General features: G+C 46.6%; 1 protein-coding gene across 12 annotated transcripts in view; it reads left to right on the plus strand.

Annotated features, from left to right (window-relative positions):
• LOC120813126 (chloride channel protein 2) overlaps positions 1-19,900 on the plus strand; it is a 52,861-nt gene that overhangs the window by 17,633 nt on the left and 15,328 nt on the right. For 3 of the 12 annotated variants that reach the window (XM_078106920.1, XM_078106875.1, XM_078106891.1), the window contains exons 3-17: positions 2,422-2,472; positions 6,423-6,554; positions 7,175-7,303; positions 7,993-8,126; positions 8,908-8,985; positions 10,059-10,082; positions 11,067-11,145; positions 11,376-11,501; positions 12,535-12,619; positions 13,289-13,390; positions 14,258-14,342; positions 15,158-15,313; positions 17,459-17,528; positions 17,619-17,729; positions 18,790-19,003. In XM_078106920.1, coding sequence (XP_077963046.1) covers positions 2,422-2,472; positions 6,423-6,554; positions 7,175-7,303; positions 7,993-8,126; positions 8,908-8,985; positions 10,059-10,082; positions 11,067-11,145; positions 11,376-11,501; positions 12,535-12,619; positions 13,289-13,390; positions 14,258-14,342; positions 15,158-15,313; positions 17,459-17,528; positions 17,619-17,729; positions 18,790-19,003 — 1,576 coding nt within the window. Of the gene's footprint in view, positions 1-2,421; positions 2,473-6,422; positions 6,555-6,617; positions 6,840-7,174; positions 7,304-7,992; positions 8,127-8,907; positions 8,986-10,058; positions 10,083-11,066; positions 11,146-11,375; positions 11,502-12,534; positions 12,620-13,288; positions 13,391-14,257; positions 14,343-15,157; positions 15,314-17,458; positions 17,529-17,618; positions 17,730-18,789; positions 19,004-19,900 lie in introns of those variants that run through there. The other 9 variants (XM_078106888.1, XM_078106898.1, XM_078106903.1 and 6 more) reach the window with 6 other exon arrangements.

Genomic DNA, 19,900 nt, shown 5'->3' on the forward strand with positions numbered 1-19,900 from the left:
TGACTTTTGTTGTCAGCATGTTGAGCCAAGATGGCGGCCATAGCGGCTTTAAAACGGTGACGACGTATTTATGCTGCGGTTCTGAGGCGCCGGTGATTTTTCAAGTGTTTTGCTTCTTCCAGCCGTTTGGCAACGTGTGCAAACAAAGAACGACACAGGTGTTTTTTTATTATATATTATTTATTTTGTGATGTTTTATGTTTTTAATTGAGGGAAATCAACTGATTTTTTAAGTAAACTTAATTCACTTACTGCAAATATATAATCTATTCACCTTAACAGTTATTTTAATCCGTTTTAAGTGTCATTTAAATGTTCATTTCGGATGCAGAGCTGCACGTTCATCCTGCTCACCAAGGTTTAAGACCCCATACGAACATTTAAAAGATTAAAAGTGCAAAACATACTGTCCTAAAAGTTGAAGTTCAACGGCTTGAAGTTCAAAAAGATGATTTTCTTGCATTAATATAATAAACCAATAAAAGACGGGAATAAAATGACTTTTTAAATTTTTTTATAAAATTGGTTTATTTTCTGTTTAATGAACCAGTTGTGCTGCGACTGTCTGGAGATCCACTACGCACCTTTATGTCTTCATTTGAGGAGAGTTTGCAGAGACTTGCTCCACTTCCATGAATCAATACGCCGCGTGCGATATTTTTATAATGCAGTCATTCATTTTGACTGGCTTTGTGTGGCTCTCCCAGGCGAACGCCCTCGCTGTAAAATCGATTATCGGACACCGAAGGCTACGAATGAGTTTCTGTCCAACCCCCCCCCCCCCCCCCCCCCCTCCAATCCTTCCCTCCGCTCGGCTCTCTTCACTTCCCTGCCTGACTGCCATCCATCACCTTCTCCTCCTCCTCCTCCTCTTCCTCACCGGGTACATTCCCTCCGTCCATCTGAGCCCCGTGTGGAGTTATTGCTCTCTAACCATCCTGAACACACAGATATTTCTCCATATTTTGCAGGTTTGTATCCCGACCTGGATAAAATAAGAGTTTCTGATATTAACGTGTTTGCAGATGCATACGTCACTGATGTGACGGAGGTGATGCCGTTTGACTGATGGTGTTGAATGCGCTGATCGATGCCTTTTTAAAAAAAATTGTGATTCCACATCTTCAACCTTGTTTTAGAGGAGTTAACAGTAAAAATAAAAAAGGAAAGGAAAATGTAAAGCTGCTGAATATTATATAACTGGGCATAGAAATATTTAATCAAACAATAGGTTCTCTTCGTTAGTGTGTGGCTGAAGACTGCAGCTGACCGGCTGAAGTTAAACTTCCACTGTAGCTACTAAGCTAGTAAGCTAACTAGTGTAGCTACTAAGCTAGTAAGCTAACTACTGTAGTTAATAAGCTAACTACTACAGCTAGTAAGCTTAGTAAGCGAACTACTGTAACTAGTAAGCTTAGTAAGCTAACTACTGTAGTTAATAGGCTAACTACTGTAGCTACTAAGCTAGTAAGCTAACTACTGTAGCTACTAAGCTAGTAAGCTAACTATTGTAGCTAGTAAGCTTGGTAAGCAAACTACTTTGGGTACCAAGCCAGGAAGCTAACAAGCATGTGTCAAATGTAAGGAATATAAAATTATATAATATATAATATATATATATATATATATATATATATAATTACTACAGGAAAGTTACTTTTATGAGCGAAAGCAATAAGAATGATGATGATTGACATCTAACCGGTTAGCGCGCAGCTAATTCACCGGCGTAAACATCCTTTTACCAACTCTAGTCAAGGCAATGTTAACGTATAAAACTAAAATAGTATTCGGCAAGGTGTGGGGCTAACCTTTACTTTAACACCGTTGAACTACCTGAAAACATTCCACCATTATTTTTACCAATAACAATCAATTTTAGGACCCTGTGCCGCTGCTAAATGAACCACAGTTGGTAAGCTAATCAGACGCAGGCGTTTCTGTCTTGTTTTGGTTCCCCTGAACTCTTTACATATTGAATATTGTTATTAGCGCATCGTATCAGCTTTGGCCGCGCTGAGCACCTGTTGGCCGCTCTCCTCCATTAAAACAAAAGTGTTCTATATATGTAACAACGCCACATGAGTGTTAACTTTATTTAAACCTTATTTCATTTCGTCTTGTTTCTCCCACCCTCCTCCTCCTCCTCCCACTGTAATTTGCGTCCTCCATCACTCCTTCCTCCGTCTCCCTTCTGCTTGTTTTATTCGCTGTGCTGCACAGTTTGCACAGTGCAGACATCAATCACAAACTAATAATGTTGTGTTGAAAAATTGATATTTTGAAGGATTGTGTGTGTGGGGGGAAGTGTGTCACACAAACTTTGGCTCCAGAGATGAACACACACACACACACACACACACACACACACACAGACGCTGCTGGTGTTTAACTCTATTATGTGGTCTATTTGTCCCTCAGGGTCAGGGTACCCGTATGTTCTCCCAGCTCCAGACAAGGACTTTGTCTCCGGTAAACAAGCCACCAGAAAGTCCGTATCATCCCCCCCCCCCCAGCTACCAGCTACCCGTCCGTCCTCACATCGCCGTCCCTCCATTAACCCGTCCCTCCATTAACCCCAGACCGGTGGGGAACTGTGTCCAGCTGCTTCACAAAAGTTTCCCCCTTCGCTTTACCTGTTAACAGCAGTTCAAAGGTCACACGCTTTTCCAACGGTTGGCTTCATATTAACAGCCAACATGACAAACTTCTGTCTCCACGCCAGAAAAAAGACTAACTCTCCAAACCCTGCCCCGATTACAGCCCCCCTGCCCCTCGCCGAGCACTAATGGAAAGTAATAGAGCCGTGTGTGTGTGTGTGTGTGTGTGTGCGTGTTGTGGGGGCGATGAATGGTTCTGATTAGGCAGTGCAAGCTGCGGACAAGCCTGATGATCAATGTCTATTTTCTTCTGCTTAAAAACCGATGAATGTTGATGCACACACACACACACACACACACACACACACATGGTTCTTCCAACTGTGTGCAGTGTGTGTCGGCAACTTTTAACACTCTGGTCCGTGAGAGATTGATGGTGTTTTTGCTTCATTTCACCACAATATGAATGTATGAATACGTGCACCACTCACATGTATGTGCGGTGTTGAAAGAAATGCATGTGCCATCGGGAATGCCGTGTGTGTGTGTGTGTGTGTGTGTGTGTGTGTGTGTGTGTGTGTGTGTGTGTGTGTGTGTGTGTGTGTCACTGCGGAACGGAAGTGCTGACTCTGCTACAGCGGAGATGGGCTGGTGGGAGGAGGGGAGGGGAGGGGGGGGGCGTAAAAACAAAAAGAGGGAGACAGAAACGGATGCAGAGCGGAAGGCTGGTTTGAAGGAGGACTCAACGGGGGGAGGAAAGAGGGAGTCAGGAACTAAAGAAAGAGAGGCGGGAGGGGAGAGGAATGAAGGGAGAAGGGGAGCGAATCCTGGAGGACTGGATGGATAAAAATCAATTGAGATGGAGAGAGAAGCAGGTCCCTTCGGCTTCTGGTTCACTGGGCTTTCATCCGGGAAGTGAAACGACTTACCTCTCCCCCGTGACACACACACACACACACACACACACACACACACACACACACACACACACACACACACGTCGATGGACTCTCGCTGTCATCATCAGTGCCACCATCTGCCTTCCGTGTGTGTGTGTGTGTGTGTGTGTGTGTGTGTGTGTGTGTGTGTGTGTGTGTGTGTGTGTGTGTGTGTGTGTGTGTGCGCCACTGGAGACACGATGCAGAGCAAATTTCTGTTTCTCATTATTGTGTCCGTCGTTTATTCAATGATCATTCCAACATTTTGGGTCCTCTCTTTGAGACTAAAAGAAACACGCGTGTCGACTCGCAGCAGTTTATTTATCTTTTTGACATTAATTTCTTCTAAGATGACGGAGCGGGTGAAAAGCATTTTGTCGTCGATATTTTTACATTTCATTAAACTTTTAAATACTCCAGTTAGCCTGCTGGATATTGACTCGTATTAGTGAAGTGAAGCTTATAAATTACAAAAAATTAAATGTCCCGTGAGGTAAAGTGAAGAACCGCTGGTAGCATCGAAACGCACCACAGTTAGCACGTTAGCTCGCTGGCTGCTGAGAATGAAGCGGAAGCTTCGTCCACGCCTTGTGCTCCTCAACCAAGAGCGGGCGTGGCATCCAGACGTGGGCGTGGCATCCATACGTGGGCGTGGCTTCGCGTGAAGCAGATCGGAGAACGGACAGCAGCAACGTTTGCATTCGAGTGTGTGTGTGTGTGTGTGTGTGTGTGTGTGTGTGTGTGTGTGTGTGCGCGTGTCTGAACACCTCATTTGCATAAACATCCCCACCTTTTACGTCTCATTAGCATATTCCAGTCGTGGAGGAATTGGTTAGAAGCTTAAATGAATATGTTGTAAAGCATCTCTTAACTTTATAGAATAGATGATGTATACAAACAAAGGTTTATAATATAAAGGCCCACCTTTAAATATTAAGACATTCTATATATTGAGCTATAGAATGACCTTTATTGCAATAGGACTCCTGACTTCTTCTTTACTGTACACAGTAACACACACACACACACACACTATCTGTAGAAAGCAGAAGAGCTGAGTGGTCAGATTTTCCTGAATCAACCGTATTAATGCAAATCTAATTAAGTTGCTGGTCTTCAACACGGCGATGCGTTTCTAATTGAATCCCTCCCGTACGCATGCCGCTACATAATGAATGAGTCCACACACACACACACACACACACACACACACACACACACACTAAAAGGTGGATCAGCTGCGTCGGCACAAAATCGAAGCATTAATGTTTCAAAAAAGAAGCTCTCTTACATTTTACGCTCTCGCGTGTCATGAGGTGGTGGTTTGAATAATTGGGGTTTATGTGGGTGCGGTGGCAGAATCTGCAATGTTAGTGTGTGTGTGCTCAGGTGTGTGTGTGTGTGTGTGTGTGTGTGTGTGTGTGTGTGTGTGTGTGTCCTGCATAATCACGCTAGGATCGAACCGGCATGTTGATTTCGTCATAATAAACCCAGCGTGTGATGGATGGATGTTCGGGTCAGTTTGATGTGTACAAATAGTCAGAATGTCTCTTGTCATTGGAGACCCCAGGTCACTGCGGGGGGGGGGGGTTGTATTACCAGATAAATAAATTCCCAGCATGCAGTTCGGTGCCTGCTGCAGAGCCGAACCCTCGAGCAGCTTCGGGGCGTTTGCTGCTCCCGTCACATTTTGTGTTGTTTTTCACTGCGGTATTAAAGTTGTGCTGCTCGAGGAGGACGAGCAGGAGTCCGGAGAGACGAGTAGCTCACATTTAAAGTTGTTTTTACACCATCCAGGCTAGTCAGAGGGATTATTTGGGGGTGAGGGAGTGATGGGGGAGGAGGGGGCAGCTGTCAGTCAGTCCGTACTTTACCATCTCGCCTCCGGCTTCTTGACGCCAAGCCGGGGAACCTCCTGCTCTGTGTATCCACGGCAACCTAAGTGAGTCCCGGCAGGTACGTGGTCGTTACCCCTCACATCGAGGTGAGGGGGGGGGGGGGGAGAAGAGCGAGATGGGGGGGAGGAAAGGAGGGCAGCGCATTAGGCCTGTGAGGGAGGAGATGAGAGGCAAAGTCAGGGGTTGAATGTGATTAGCAAAAAGCAGCAGAAGAAGAAGAAGAAGAAGAAGAGGGGAGTCGGAGGGAGGGGTGATTGGATCAGGGGGGGGAGGGATGGAAGGGGGGAGCGGTGCAGTGGGTGAGTCAGAAAGAGAGTGATTGGGAACCAGCAAGCTGCTTATTGCGTGTCATGTAGGATAAATACAGCAACCTGTGTGTGTGTGTGTGTGTGTGTGTGTGTGTGTGTGTGTGTGTGTGTGTGTGTGTGTGTGTGTGTGTGCCCTGCAGGGGAAATAAGGCTGTTAGGAGACAACTAAATCCATCTCCACAAAGACACACACACACACACATATATGCAAAAGCACAATAAAAAAGTAATCTGTGTGCACACATGCATCTAAACACACACTCATTTACATTGAGTGTCTGGGTGACAGAAGGTGTCCAAGAACACAGACGGCCTGTAGGTGGGATGAGACACACACACACACACACACACACACACAACAAAGCTCCTCCTCTCGGATGGTCTGTGCAGCGACAGCATTGAGCCACATTCGTCGGTGTGTCTGACCTTGTTTTGGCTTCATTTGAACAGCAGCGAACCGTTAATTTATTCTTTGTCGTCCTTCAATGTGTCCGAAAATGTCTTTAGAGTCGTTCACAACTTGTGTCTTTACTTCGTCTGCAGGCAACAATAAGACGCGTAACCGAAGCCGAGGATTCGGTTTTAAATAACAACGACTAACTTGCCCCCCTGCCACCCCCCTTGGTGATGTGGTGCTTTTGTGCGCTCGGAGTCTAACGTGTCGTCGTCTCCCTGCAGTCTGCACGGTGCGCTGTCAGAAGTTCCTGATCTCGCGGGTCGGGGAGGACTGGATCTTCCTCATCCTGCTGGGACTCCTCATGGCCCTGGTCAGCTGGGTGGTGGACTTCTGCATCGCCATCTGTCTACAAGGTGAGGGGGGGGGGGCAGGAACTTGGACCGATGGTTTGGAGCATGAGGAGCAGGGAGGAAGGCAGAGTAGAGAGAGATCACATCGAGCACTCGGGACGTTCATCGGAAAATCAGAAGTTCTCAATGCGTTGCCCACGGCGACGGGATGAGGTTCTTAAAGGGGGGGGATGCAGGGAGGGGGGCTTTTTAGGAGGAAGCTAGCCGGGACGATTGGAAGGGGAGGGGAGACTGAAAGGAGTCGGTGGATCAAAGGAGGGATCGAAGGCGTCTTATGGCATCGGACAGGTAGGGGGGAAGCTAGACGTCCTAAGAGCCGCTGAAGGAAGTCGATCTGGAGCCCTGAGGGACCAGCTCTAATTCAAATGGATTCCTCAGGTTCTGTGTGTGTCTGTGTGTGTGTTTTTGTGCGTTTTGTGCTCTCAAGGAGGATCCAACCTCGTCCTGTCAGTTCCAGTTATAGTGTACAGTTCTTTTAATTGTGTACAGAACATGAGGAACCGCCTGTCCTGACACACACACACACACACACACAACTACACACATTGTGTCTTCAAACTGAATCATCCGACGGCTCCCCTTGTTGTACGTTAATGTGTGTGTGTGTGTGTGTGTGTCCACAGCACAGAAGTGGATGTACGGCGGTCTGGACAGTAACGTGTTCCTGCAGTATCTGGCCTGGGTCACGTACCCCGTGGTCCTCATCACCTTCTCTGCCGGCTTCACTCAGATCCTCGCCCCCCAAGCTGTCGGTACGACAACACACACACACACACACACACACACGTGAACACCAGACAGGCCTGAAAAAGCTTTAAATGCTACTGATAAAGTAAATCATCCGTGTTTCTTCAAAAGTTCTCTCCTGCATTTCAGTGTAAAGACACACAAAAGGACCCCAGGGGGCATTAAAATACAAACGGCCAAAGTCTTTTTTTTTTCATCCTGACACACGGCAGCGCATTAAAGAATTATTTATGAGAGACGCTTCAGCAAAAGGGCTTCAGATAAAACATCAATGCAAATAAAACACGTTCTTAAAAGTACAATTAGTAAAAAAAAAAAACTAATTTGAGAGCCGGGACAATAAACAAAAACAAACCAGCTGAGAACAGAAGACACATGAAGGCCTGAAAAAGGCCAAAGGATCAAATTACATTGATTAATGTAAAGTAATGGAAAAGTGTGTGAGAGTTTTTACCCCATAAAGCTGCTTCAGCCTGATTTGAATTAATCCGCTAGTTTAAATGAGCTTGTTTTATTTGTTCTAAGCAGACGAGTTTTACCTCGTGTTGGACAAACATGTTCAATGCCAAGTGGAATGAGAACGCAACACACAAAATGATCCCGTTCTTCTTTTCTTGGCAGTTGATAGATTGTGCAGAAGCAGGCTAGCTGTGCTAAGCTACAGCTAAAGCTAAAGCGGTTACCTCCTCTGCAGGGTCCGGCATTCCAGAGATGAAGACCATCCTGAGAGGAGTCGTGCTGAAGGAATACCTGACCTTCAAAACCTTCGTGGCCAAGGTCATCGGCCTCACCTGCGCTCTGGGCAGCGGCATGCCGCTGGGCAAAGAGGTAACACACACAGACACACACACACACAGACACACGCACACAGACAACTCTGTCAAATAATCGATCAAGTTATGACTTGTACAAGAGATGTTTGTTGAACTGAAATGACTCATAAATGAATGCTTCTGTGTGTGTGTGTGTGTGTGTGTGTGTGTGTGTGTGTGTGTGTGTGTGTGTGTGTGTGTGTGTGTGTGTGTGTGTGTGTGTGTGTGTGTGTGTGTGTGTGTGTGTGTGTGTGTGTGTGCGTACGCCTGCTATAGAGCCTCTATAACTCCTCCCCCCACCACACACACACACACACACACACACACAGAATCTGCACATCCAAGGCGGACTGTGGTTTTTGCAGTGAAGAACTTCGCTTGTGCTTCATAAACAAACTAGATCTTACTTACAGCACGACGTTCTACAGTAGCTGAACCCCCCCCATCGCCCCCCCCCCCCCCCCCTCGTTCCAGTTCCCTCACATCTGCGCGGCGTGAATTACAAAGTGGCGAGCGCCACATGCTCCAGGTTCAGGAGTTCTAGTCCTGGTCTAAACCCAAAGGGAGGGGGAGCTCCAGCCTGTGCAGATGTTGTTTACGTCTTTTTCCAGGTGAATGTGGCTTCTCCCAAAAGACTGTTTAGCCTGAAGACGTTTGAGAGGAAAATATGCTTCTCACACACACACACACACACACACACATGCTAACGCTCACTGTTTCCTTTGGGGTCGTGGGTCACGTGCACACGTAGTAAAGCGAAAGGCCGAGCGCTGACTTGTTCCCTCTCGTCCCGTCAGGGTCCGTTCGTGCACATCGCCAGTCTGTGCGCCGCTCTGCTCAGCAAGTTCATGTCTCTGTTCGGAGGGATTTACGAGGTGAGTCGTCTTCTTTTTCTTCTTCTTCTTCTTCTTGGCTTTAGACTGTGAGTTAGCACTCACAGATCCCATTTAAATAAAGGACACCTGTCATTAAGGAGGACTAAGGAAATATACCATTAAAGAAAGCACAATGGCACCTTTTAAAGTCCTGGTTTGGGTCCCTCTTTCCCTTCATTGGAAAACGGTGATAGTTCAAAATCTTTTAAAACTTTTTTGGGGACGCAAGTAGACCGTTGTTGTCTTCACCAATTCCTGGGTCAGGATGAAGAGGAGCGAGGTGCAAAGAGGGGGAGAAGATGATGACGGCAGGAGAAAGAAGAACAGAGAGAATGAATTATGACGCGTCTGCACTTCTTCACTCTGTTCGTCTTCATTTCAGAGCAGAGATCAAGAAACGAGCTTCACCGCCTCACACGAGGCTCTAGTTCTTTTCTCCTTTACGTCCGTTAATCCATTATTATTATTATTATAATGAATTCATCTCTTATGACGTCAACAACTAGCTCAACCAATTTTATGGATTCTTTAATATATGAACATTCTCTGCACTTAATATCTTCAGAGAGGAAAAGATGAGACCTCTTACACACACATTAAGAATGAAATAATGGGCTAAAGGTTTGATGGAATCTAATGTTTAGCTACAAGCACGAGGCGCTTATTAACACACATGCATCTTACTGGACAAACACACACAACGCGTACGTTAAGGCTCATGAGGCAGCGTCCACAGACGTCTCCCGTCCAGATGTCCACTGCACTCGAGTGGTGACGGACGTTGGTTTACGACGCGTCCCGTCCCCCCGTCGGCCCCCTTTTAATCTCCTGTCGTCATCACCTCCACAGTGGTGCATTGTAATGCAAGTGTGTGAGCGTGTCCCTCGGTCTGAGGTTATGCTAAGCTAGCGCTTTAGCTAAGTTATGCTAAGCTAACGCTACCCTTGGGTTCTCAGCGGTTTGCTGAACTTAGTTTTGAGAAAGTCTCTGGATCAGAAGTAAACTCGTCAGTAGAGGAAAGCGCTTGTTCGGTGGTCTCCTAACTTGGTCTCTCACTCCCTCGCTTCCTGAAGGAGCCCAGTCTCGCCGGTATCAAGGTAACCCAACCGCTCAGTTCCCAGCATGCCCGGCGGTCGATGTCCCATCATCCCCTCTGGCTGAATCTCTTCATGTTTCATGCTGCAAAAAAAAAAAGAAAAAAAACGAACCAGAGCTCGACGTTTATTTTGGTGTCTGGACACATTTCACCTTTCGGGATTTTGTCAAAATCGTACAAACTTTGACAGGAAGAGAATAAATATAAAGTATTTATTCAAGCTTTTATGAAATCCTTTTTTTTTATATATTAGATATTTTATTGAGTGACACATAAGTGGTTACAACTCAGTAGCTGAAAACCTCTTCCCCCTTTTATTTATTTTTATTTTCTCTGTGTTTTGCAGTGTAAGTTAGTATTATTATGTGTGTGTGTGTCTTATCCTGCTCCCTCGCACACACACAGACACACACACACACACACTAACCTCTCTCTACCACTGCCACGCTGCTTGAAAGACGTCTCGTGGGAAAGAAGGTGAGTAAGATCGGGCCGTTGTCCCGTCCCACAAACATAGAACTTAAAAGGACTTTCAGTGCTTTCCTACTTCTCACTGCTGTTCCATCAACGGGGGACCTGGTGGACTGAGGGGGGAGGAGAGGGGAGGGGTCTTGGTTTGAGGTGGAAGCATGAAACCTCTTCATCCACCGCTTTTCTTTTTTTGTATTTTATCCTCGATTCTGCGCCATCAGCTTTGTGGTTGTGCTTTATTTCTGAACGGCAACGTCAAGAGTTCGTCATTACAGTCGTTTTATGATATTTAACTTTCAGTAACAGTGACAGTGTGCACTTTATTAATTGTGTTACAGCAGCAGGTTGCGCACACACATTACCCCAGAACAGAAAATACACATTCCCCATATGAAGGACACACTAGGAGATACGATACCAACGTAACATGCCACCTCGTATGATCCGCCATGTGTGAGGAGCCCAACGGGGGGAAACGAGGAAATGTAACCCGTGTGAACTCTTCCGTCCTCAGAACGAGTCGAGGAACATCGAGATGCTGGCGGCGGCCTGCGCCGTGGGCGTGGGCTGCTGCTTCGCCGCCCCCATCGGAGGTGAGCGAACCTCGTGCGGTCGGTTACAGCGAGCGTCATGAATACGTTTCATTGCCACGATAATTATTTCAGGTTTTTAAATCCACCGTTGTAAACGTTTTTTTCAAATATCTGCGTATTTCACACCACTACGTGTGTTATTAGTGCAGTGGACCCATGTTGTGTGTGTTCTTCATGGTGTTTAGTGTGTGGCGGTCTAATGTGTGTGTGTGTGTGTGTGTGTGTTGCAGGAGTGTTGTTCAGTATTGAAGTAACGTCCACGTTTTTCGCGGTGAGGAACTACTGGAGAGGTTTCTTTGCTGCTACCTTCAGTGCCTTCATCTTCAGAGTTCTGGCCGTGTGGAACAGGGACGAAGGTACGGCCCAAAACACGGTTTTCTAGATCTAAGTAACGATAGAGACGTCTGTGACGCCTCCGAGACTCGTTTCACTTCCACGGCTGTGACTCAAACGTCTTTTTAAAGAAGAAAACAACGGATCATAAAGCTGGGGCGGGGCTACACGCTGATTGACAGGTTTCTATGCTCAGTCCGGATACATTTATACGCTCACTTCCTGTTCACTGATGGCAAAAAAGCCAAGATGGCGGCCTGCACACAACGCCGAACTCTTGCGCTTCAAAGTGTCGGGCCGTGAACCAAAAGAGTGTCGTCATGACGACGACACGTCCAGCTCTTGGGTGTGTCCGGTTGTACAGTGCAGGCATGAAAATCCCTCACCTTTCGGCGAAATTCGCAGTTTTGAAACCACAATAGGTGACCTACGTGAATCGTGTAGATTCGATGAGTTTTTTGGGGGGGGGGGGGGGGGGTATTCATATTCAGTGAACTGATGGTTTCAATCATTTTAATATTTTCTGGTATATCTAAGTTAAGTTAGCCAGGAGCTTTGTTGGCATAGACTTAGCTAACGTTAGCTACAGCTTGATGAGTTGAGTCATTTAACGCGACGTTGGCCAGCTAGCTAAAGCTCCGTTAGCTAACGCTAGCGTTCTTGAGGAGGTAGATGTTGAGGTGAGGGGGCCGACGAGGCAGAAGGTGAAGTGCTCCACCGTTCTATCAATAAGCAGACCTGCCAACCTGTTCAAAGTGCGCTGGTACGATTTGTCACTCTAAACTACGCAAACATTTCGCTAAAATTAATTTAGCATGATATGCAATGCAATATAATGCATGACGAGTATTTAATGACTTGTCCCCTATTGGTTGTTGTCAATTCCCCCCTCGTCGGTATGCAAAAAATGATCACTGGGACAAAACCAGTTGAAAACCCCTAGAGGGGTTTTTCCACCCTTGACCCGTTTTCATGCCAGACAGTGAGATGGGGGGGTTGTGGGGGGCTCTGACTGCAGCATGTTCTCCTTCCTCACCCTTTGTCATCCTTCCCCAGAGACCATCACGGCCCTTTTTAAAACACGGTTCCGGCTCGACTTCCCCTTTGACCTCCAGGAGCTTCCCGCCTTCGCCGTCATCGGGTGAGCTTTTGATTTCACTTGATTTGTGTGTGTGTGTGTGTGTGTGTGTGTGTGTGTGTGTGTGTGTGTGTGTGTGTGTGTGTGTGTGTGTGTGTGTGTGTGTGTGTGTGTGTGTGTGTGTGTGTGTGTGTGTGTGTGTGTGTGTGTGTGGATTCCATCTTGTCCTGCCAATAGCTGTCAAGCGAGGAAAGCTGATGCTAATGTGCTTCACCTGCCCCCACCCACCGTGACCCAGAATCCTGATCCTCGTTCTGGTCTAGAAACTCAAACGAGGATCCATCCTTCGAACGACTCATCATCATGTACATAATTTATTCAAAGGTAGTTGAGGGAATTAATAATGCAGGAAGATACAATTCTCCGCCTTAGGTTGTCGGAGTCTGTTCTTTCCTCCCCGAGATGAAGAGGACTCCCACCAACAGTTCTTCCTCCCCTTCTCTGTTCGTTCCTCATCTCCTTCGTTCACCGTCACGTCCTTCCTTCATCCCTCGCTTCCCGTCCCTCCCACACGTTTCATAGACTTTCTCCTTTTACTCTTCTACGTTGAGACTCAACACCTTCAGCTCGTTTAGTACTGGGGACGAGGGGGGGGGGGGGGCGTGGTTTGTTTAAGCCTGGACTCCTTTATTTTTATTATTGACATTGTGTGTGTGTTCTCTACCTCTGCAGCATTGCCAGTGGTTTCGGGGGGGCTTTGTTTGTCTACCTGAACCGGCTGATTGTCCAGTTCATCAGGAAACAGAAGGCCATCAACAGATTCCTCATGAAAAAGTAGGTCCAGCCAGCTGTACGGTTGATTACTGTACTTACGGAAGAAAACCTCTCCATCAGTACGTAAAAGACTTGATGAATTAAGGTGAAACGCGGCTAAAAAATGTAAAAAATAATCTCGATCCAAGTCTCCTTTGTTGTGTGTTCACAACTGTACAAATATATTTGACTATTAAAAACGGTTAAGCATCAACTGTTCCTGCAGAATGCAGAACGGGTTTGACTATGTGGGACTAAACCGGTTTGAATCCCACTCGAAGGACCACGGATACTTGAGTGTAGTTGGTCACGCATGGGAGCGACTGAAATGTCATGCGGCGTTCCCCAGGGAAACATTCTGGGACCTCTTCTGTTCAACATCTACATGCCTCCAAAAACTTGCCTTGCACTGCTTAAATAGTAAGATTTTGGCAATACATAAGCTGTCTTTATCAGATCTTCTGCTCGTCTGTCGAAAGCCAATCCGCTATATCCGAGTTTCAGCCTCTACTTAATAAAGCAGCGTATTGGGCCGATCATAATGCATTCATATGCCATCTTGTTAAAATGTAGTTTCTGGTGAGAAACGTGGCCAAATACCGATGTTTTCCCACCAACATCAAATAGAATATTGGCAGTCGGTGTCTCTGCAGCTGAATCTCCTGCCTTGTGGAGGTCCGGAAACGGATGTTTCGTAGTTTTAGTTCAATTTATTAAGACCTTTTTCATTTCTGGATTCTTCCAAGGTAAAACTGTGTGAATAATACATCTTCTTTAAGTATAATTTAGCTTTGAGGTACTTTATTACTTCCTTACAATAACTTGTGTGCCATAGCGGTACTCTTTTCATGCTAAATTGTTGGATACCGTTGTCTTCCTCTCCCTCAGGCGTCTGCTGTACCCGGCGCTCGTCACGCTGCTGATTTCCACACTAACGTTCCCACCCGGCTTCGGACAGTTCATGGCAGGCAAGGTAGGTTCTGCACGCCGCCTCGTTCCCTTAAAACGCGCTCCGCTGCCACGTGGAAGAACCCGAAAGGACATCTGGATTTATCTGATGTGTTTCCAATTTCCCCCCCTTCATCAGTCAAATTATCCGAATGTAAAAGAAAGGCACATTCTGTGCAGCTTCACACACACACACACACACGCACACACGCACACACACACAGCGTTGGTGATGAGTGGGTGAGTCAGGCTTCTGCCCTCTCCTCTTAAAACACTCAATTACGCGTCTTAAATCTCTGCGTCTGGCTCTTGGAGCCCTTGGCCGACATCGCCGTGACAACGGGCGACAGCTGCCCCCCCCCTCCCCTCTGCTATCTTTCATCTCAAGCGACATCTTTCAGGACCTTCTCAGCCCGTCTTCTTCCTGAAGCATTTTTATTTCCATACCCGATCTTAAAGCTTCAGCCAGCGAGGTTTTTGTTCTAATCTAAAGGTGTGGGGAGGGGTGTGGGGGGGGGACGTGTTCAGTCGCATGTCTGAGTGAATGCACGTCAACGGGCAACAGAGAAGAGGCCTTGTTGTATAGAAGCTTCCAGCCCAGAGGGGAGGACATGTTCTTCACTGAGCATGCAGGACTTGTGGAGGACTTTTGATTGACAGCAGGCCGTGAGTCATGTGACGTTCTGTCAACGTTCCTTTGTGGGTTTTGATCGATCGTCACGACGGATTCAGCTGACAGATGTTAAAAATACAAAGACATGAAAAGTTCACCATTGAATCTATTCGAGAAGAAAGGAATAAAAGTACGGAGTTTATAACCAATATATGTGCCCCCCCCAGTTGACCCAGAAGGAGTCTCTGGTCACTCTGCTGGACAACCGGACGTGGGCCAAGCAGGGCATCGCCGAGGACTTCGACTACATCGGACACTCGCAGGCCTGGACGCACCCGCAGGTCAACGTCTTTGTCACCCTGGTCCTCTTCATCGTCATGAAGGTAGGAGTGGGGCCGGGGGGTTTAATGAGTAATCTAGATGTTGGTGCACAGATCCGCATGCCGCCGTTTTTTGTTTATTATTCAAGCTTCCGTTCAAGCCAGGAGGCCGAACGCACCTCCGGACGCTTTGTGAGTGTTTCTCTTATATAGCAATGATTTTATTTATTAAACTAAATGGGCTTTTACAAATACAAAAGAAACGGAGGCTGTCGACGTCCCGCTCTCTGCATCGAGGGCTGGTTGTGTCGTGTGCGTGTGTGTGTGTGTGTGTGTGTGTGTGTGAAGCACACAAAGAGGCTCTGCACAAGTGTGAGTGGGTGCGGAACAGAAGGCTTGTATTGAATATTGTGTGAGCACACGTTCGAGTTACAAATGCATGTTTATCTGGTTTTAAAACACTCAACGTTGAAGCTGCACATAAACTGAAGGTAATGACTTGATCGTTGTGACGTGCACGTAACGTGCACACGCAGTTCTAATACCAGGTTACAGGGCATAAGACCTTTGCTTAAGCTGAGCGGTTCAACGCCATATAGTGGGTCATAAAGTCTATTAATGCTAATATTTTGTAGTATTTCTTCCCACGCTGATGCGTGGTGCGATACTCCGGACCGGTGGCCATCAGTCCGTCTCCACGGTAACCCCGAGCCACCTGCAGGGGGACTGTAACGTCCTCCGCAGTGATCACATGGGTTGCCATGGTTAAGTCTCCCGTCCTATAAGGACACCTCAGCCAACTTCCTGTTGTGTGTGTGTCCGTGTGTGTGTGTGTGTGCGTGTGCGCATTCAGAGCTTATTAAACTGGGAACAGATGCATTATATTTTTATTATTCAAAAGCAGAAAAAGTCTCGGACCAATAATCAGCATTCAAACTTTTGAAAACTTATTTCAAATATGCTTTCATCCAATTAAATAAAAAAAAAGAACTGGCATAATGTCAATAAGACATCAACAATTTAGTTATCAGATTACTGTCTACTGTTTTTTCTGTCTAAATTTTCATGTTCGTAGACGATAAACAGCAGAAATTTGATCTCTTTAGTTGAATTTATTGCTGTAATATGGAAGCAAACGTTTGTTACAGATCTTTAGGGAGTACAAGTATATCGGTGAAGGGAGTTTTGTCACATAGTGTTTTAACAAGCCCATAAAAAGGATGTTTGTGCACATTTTTATTGCCACCCACTGCTACGATCTACTGCCCTGTTGACCCTTTAACCCTTCAGGTGGTGTCATGGCAGTAAACCGCCGTGCAGTGTATTATTTTCTATTTTAGTGTGAGCCGCCGTAATAGAGTTAAAGCCCCACATCCTCTCGACCTTCTGCCTCTTGTTATGGTTTTACTGGGCCGAGACGAAGGATTACTCTTTAGTGTCTCTGCCCGGTTGTGCGTCTGGTTGCTCTCCGGCGCCGTTCGGCGCTGATTCTGGGTGATGAGTCAGCGTCAGGATGTGAGTGTGTGTGTGTGAACACCTTCCTGTGTGTGAGCCGGGCGTGAAAACGGCGGCGGTGCAAGGTTACAGACGGAGATCCATTACTTCACCATGGCAGCCGGCCTTAATTACAGCTAACTATAGACGAGGGGAGGGAGGGGGGAGGTTAACGGGGGGGGGGGGGGTTATTAACTGCAGGATTCGAGTATGATGAGACAATAAGTGGGTTTTATGGTGAGAAGTGGCTTCGTTGTCTTCATCACCCACTAGTTTATGAACCAAAGGATGAAGATGAGGGATGTAGAGACCTGTCAATCAGCGTGTAGCCCCGCCCTAAAGCGTCCGCCACTTTATGGTCTGTAGTTTGACGCTACATGGACCATCATTTACTCAATGAACATCATGATGTGTTGAAGAAGACTTGAAACTAGAGATTGAGACCATAAACTCATTATGGTCACGGAGCAAAATGTGTCCTCACCTTTGTGTTGTTGTTGCAGTCTTTGTTTATGATCAGTCAAAAAGACGTTTTTTATCATAAAGTAGTTATTTAGTCAGGATGGTTTGGTCGATGTTGGCCACCTGTCGAACGATCGCTCATATATTTGATACTCGCCATGAGCTTCCATCGTCTCGAACGCTGGTGCCCCTCGGCTACCTGGCCGGCCTGTTGATCTTCACGCCGTGTCTTTGTCTTCGTTCCTGCTGTAGTTCTGGATGTCCGCTCTGGCGACCACCATCCCGGTGCCCTGCGGCGCCTTCATGCCGGTGTTTGTCATCGGTAAGAATCGTTTCCCTTCACGTCGTCCTGTTTCTGTCTCCATCGACGCACAGCCTCATGGTTCCCGTTGTGGATTTGTGTGCTCACCAGGGGCGGCCTTCGGTCGCCTGGTCGGAGAGAGCATGGCAGCCTGGTTCCCAGATGGCATCAACACAGATGGCACCATCTACCCCATCGTGCCGGGCGGGTACGCCGTCGTGGGTGAGTCGGACTTTCTCTCACTTTTTCTATTACTTCTCTCGTGTTTTTGCTTCGTTTTCTTTTAAAGCCACATTGTCAGATTTGACTATTTTTACTATCGTTAAATTTGTCGGACCTGCACTAAAATATTTTTCTTACTCGGCATGAATATTCTGCTTGAACTCGTGGGAAGTGGAGATAAATACCTGAGGCTGTAAATGAGCCGCGATGAAAATCAAACTCCAGTTCCATTTGAAAGATTGCCGGATGGGACTTTCTAAAATAAAATATATATATAACAGCAGACAAAAAGACTTTCACAGCTCGTAGCAACGCTGCCGAGGGCTCAAAACCTGCTGAAGAGTTTGGAAAATATAACTTTTTATTCCAATCTCTCCCCAGAGAAATCTAAATTGTACCACAGTAGTTGTTGAGTTATGTAAAATGCATCTTTCATTTTCTTGAAAATAGCAAAGTGTGTTTTTCTGCTTATTTTATTCCGACCTTTCACAGTAAAAGCCTCTCATTGCGTCGCTGCTTTGCTCGGGGTCGAGTGTCAGCCGGTGTGATTTGAGGGTTACATGTTGGGGCGGCGGCGTTTATGTGAGCAGATGGATACGCACACACGGGCTTAATTAAGTCACAAGACCAGAAGTCACCCACCATCTTTCTCTTCATCTGAATGGCTTCTTTCTGTTGTATTGAGTTGTATTTTTCTCGTCCATCGCGTCGAGCTCCCTTCGCCTCTCTGATGTAGCTTTCGTGTTGCTCTTCATTGGACGGGGAACAATTGGTGGAATTACTATAGTAGTAGAAGTTTGAGGTTTATGGGTCGGAGAAGATGGTGTGATGTGGGATGCGGCGTGCGAGGAGATTCTCTACTGCATACGGGTGGTAAAAACATGACCTTCTTGAAATTATGTTAATAACAAAACATTCTTTTCTTCATTTTGATGGATGACGTCCCTGAAAACCACCTCAAGGACCCCCCCCCCTCTTTTATCTAGCAGCAGACACCACCTTGAAAAACCAGCGATCTGAACTGCATCCGTTCTTCTTTTGCTCACCTCCTCTAAAACAGGCGCGGCGGCCTTGTCGGGCGCCGTCACCCACACGGTCTCCACGGCGGTCATCGTGTTCGAGCTGACCGGTCAGATCTCCCACATCCTGCCGGTGATGATCGCGGTGATCCTGGCCAACGCCGTGGCGCAGTCGCTGCAGCCGTCGCTCTACGACTCCATCATCCGCATCAAGAAGCTGCCCTACCTGCCCGAGCTGGGCTGGGGGCACCACGAGTACGTACGGGGGGGGGGGGGGGGGGGGGGGGTGGTCTCGTTACAGGAGGTCTTTGGACCAATGTCACATTTCTGTCCGTCAAGAGGGACGAGCGCACGTAATTAGGAGAGAATCCGGCCTGTTTTCAAAATAAAACATTTTTTAGAAATGACAAAAAACAAAGGGGATCTTTCTGCGGTGCGTCCCGGTACCTTTAGATATGCTATGCTAACCTCTCTTCACTACATGTTAGCATGCCAACTTTATTAGCACAGGAGTGACCACGTCATACAAATGCTGCTTTTAGCTTAAATTGATCTCAAATAACACAAAACTGCTATTTTGGAATTCGTACAGACATTTTAATGGTCCCCTGTGGGCTTCCGTAGGGGTCGCGTGCAGCGGGCGGGTGAGTTAGACGCTCTCATGAGGTCTCTGTAGTCGTGTCTCCACCATCATCACCTGCAGGTGTGAACGTTGTGATTGTGTGGAGCCGCTTCAGCAGATGTTTGCATCTCCTGACAAACGGTCAGCGTTGCATTGTGGGTAACGTGGCCATCGGGTTTCGACGAGAGGAATGTGGGCGATGTATTTTTATTGCATTCGTCCAGTTGGACTACGGCAATTATGAGAACTTCCCATCAACGTGTAATTGAGTGAAGTGATGACAGTTTGAATACAAAACGTACTCGATGTTACGAAAGTAACGTTCAAATAAACCTCAATTATCTTCGATTAGCTTCATCAAATATTGATGAAACATTGATGATCGGAAGCTTCAACCAATTGAATGTTTGAATTGTAACTTCATTCAATCAAATCATCTTTACCCAAAGATTGATCATTTATCATCAGAAATATCGAATGATCTTGACATGATGACGTACGTTTGGAAACGTTAGAAGTTGCCGAGGCGT

This window comes from Gasterosteus aculeatus, chromosome 1, assembly GCF_964276395.1.
Source record: "Gasterosteus aculeatus chromosome 1, fGasAcu3.hap1.1, whole genome shotgun sequence".
NCBI classification, from domain to species: Eukaryota; Metazoa; Chordata; class Actinopteri; order Perciformes; family Gasterosteidae; genus Gasterosteus; species Gasterosteus aculeatus.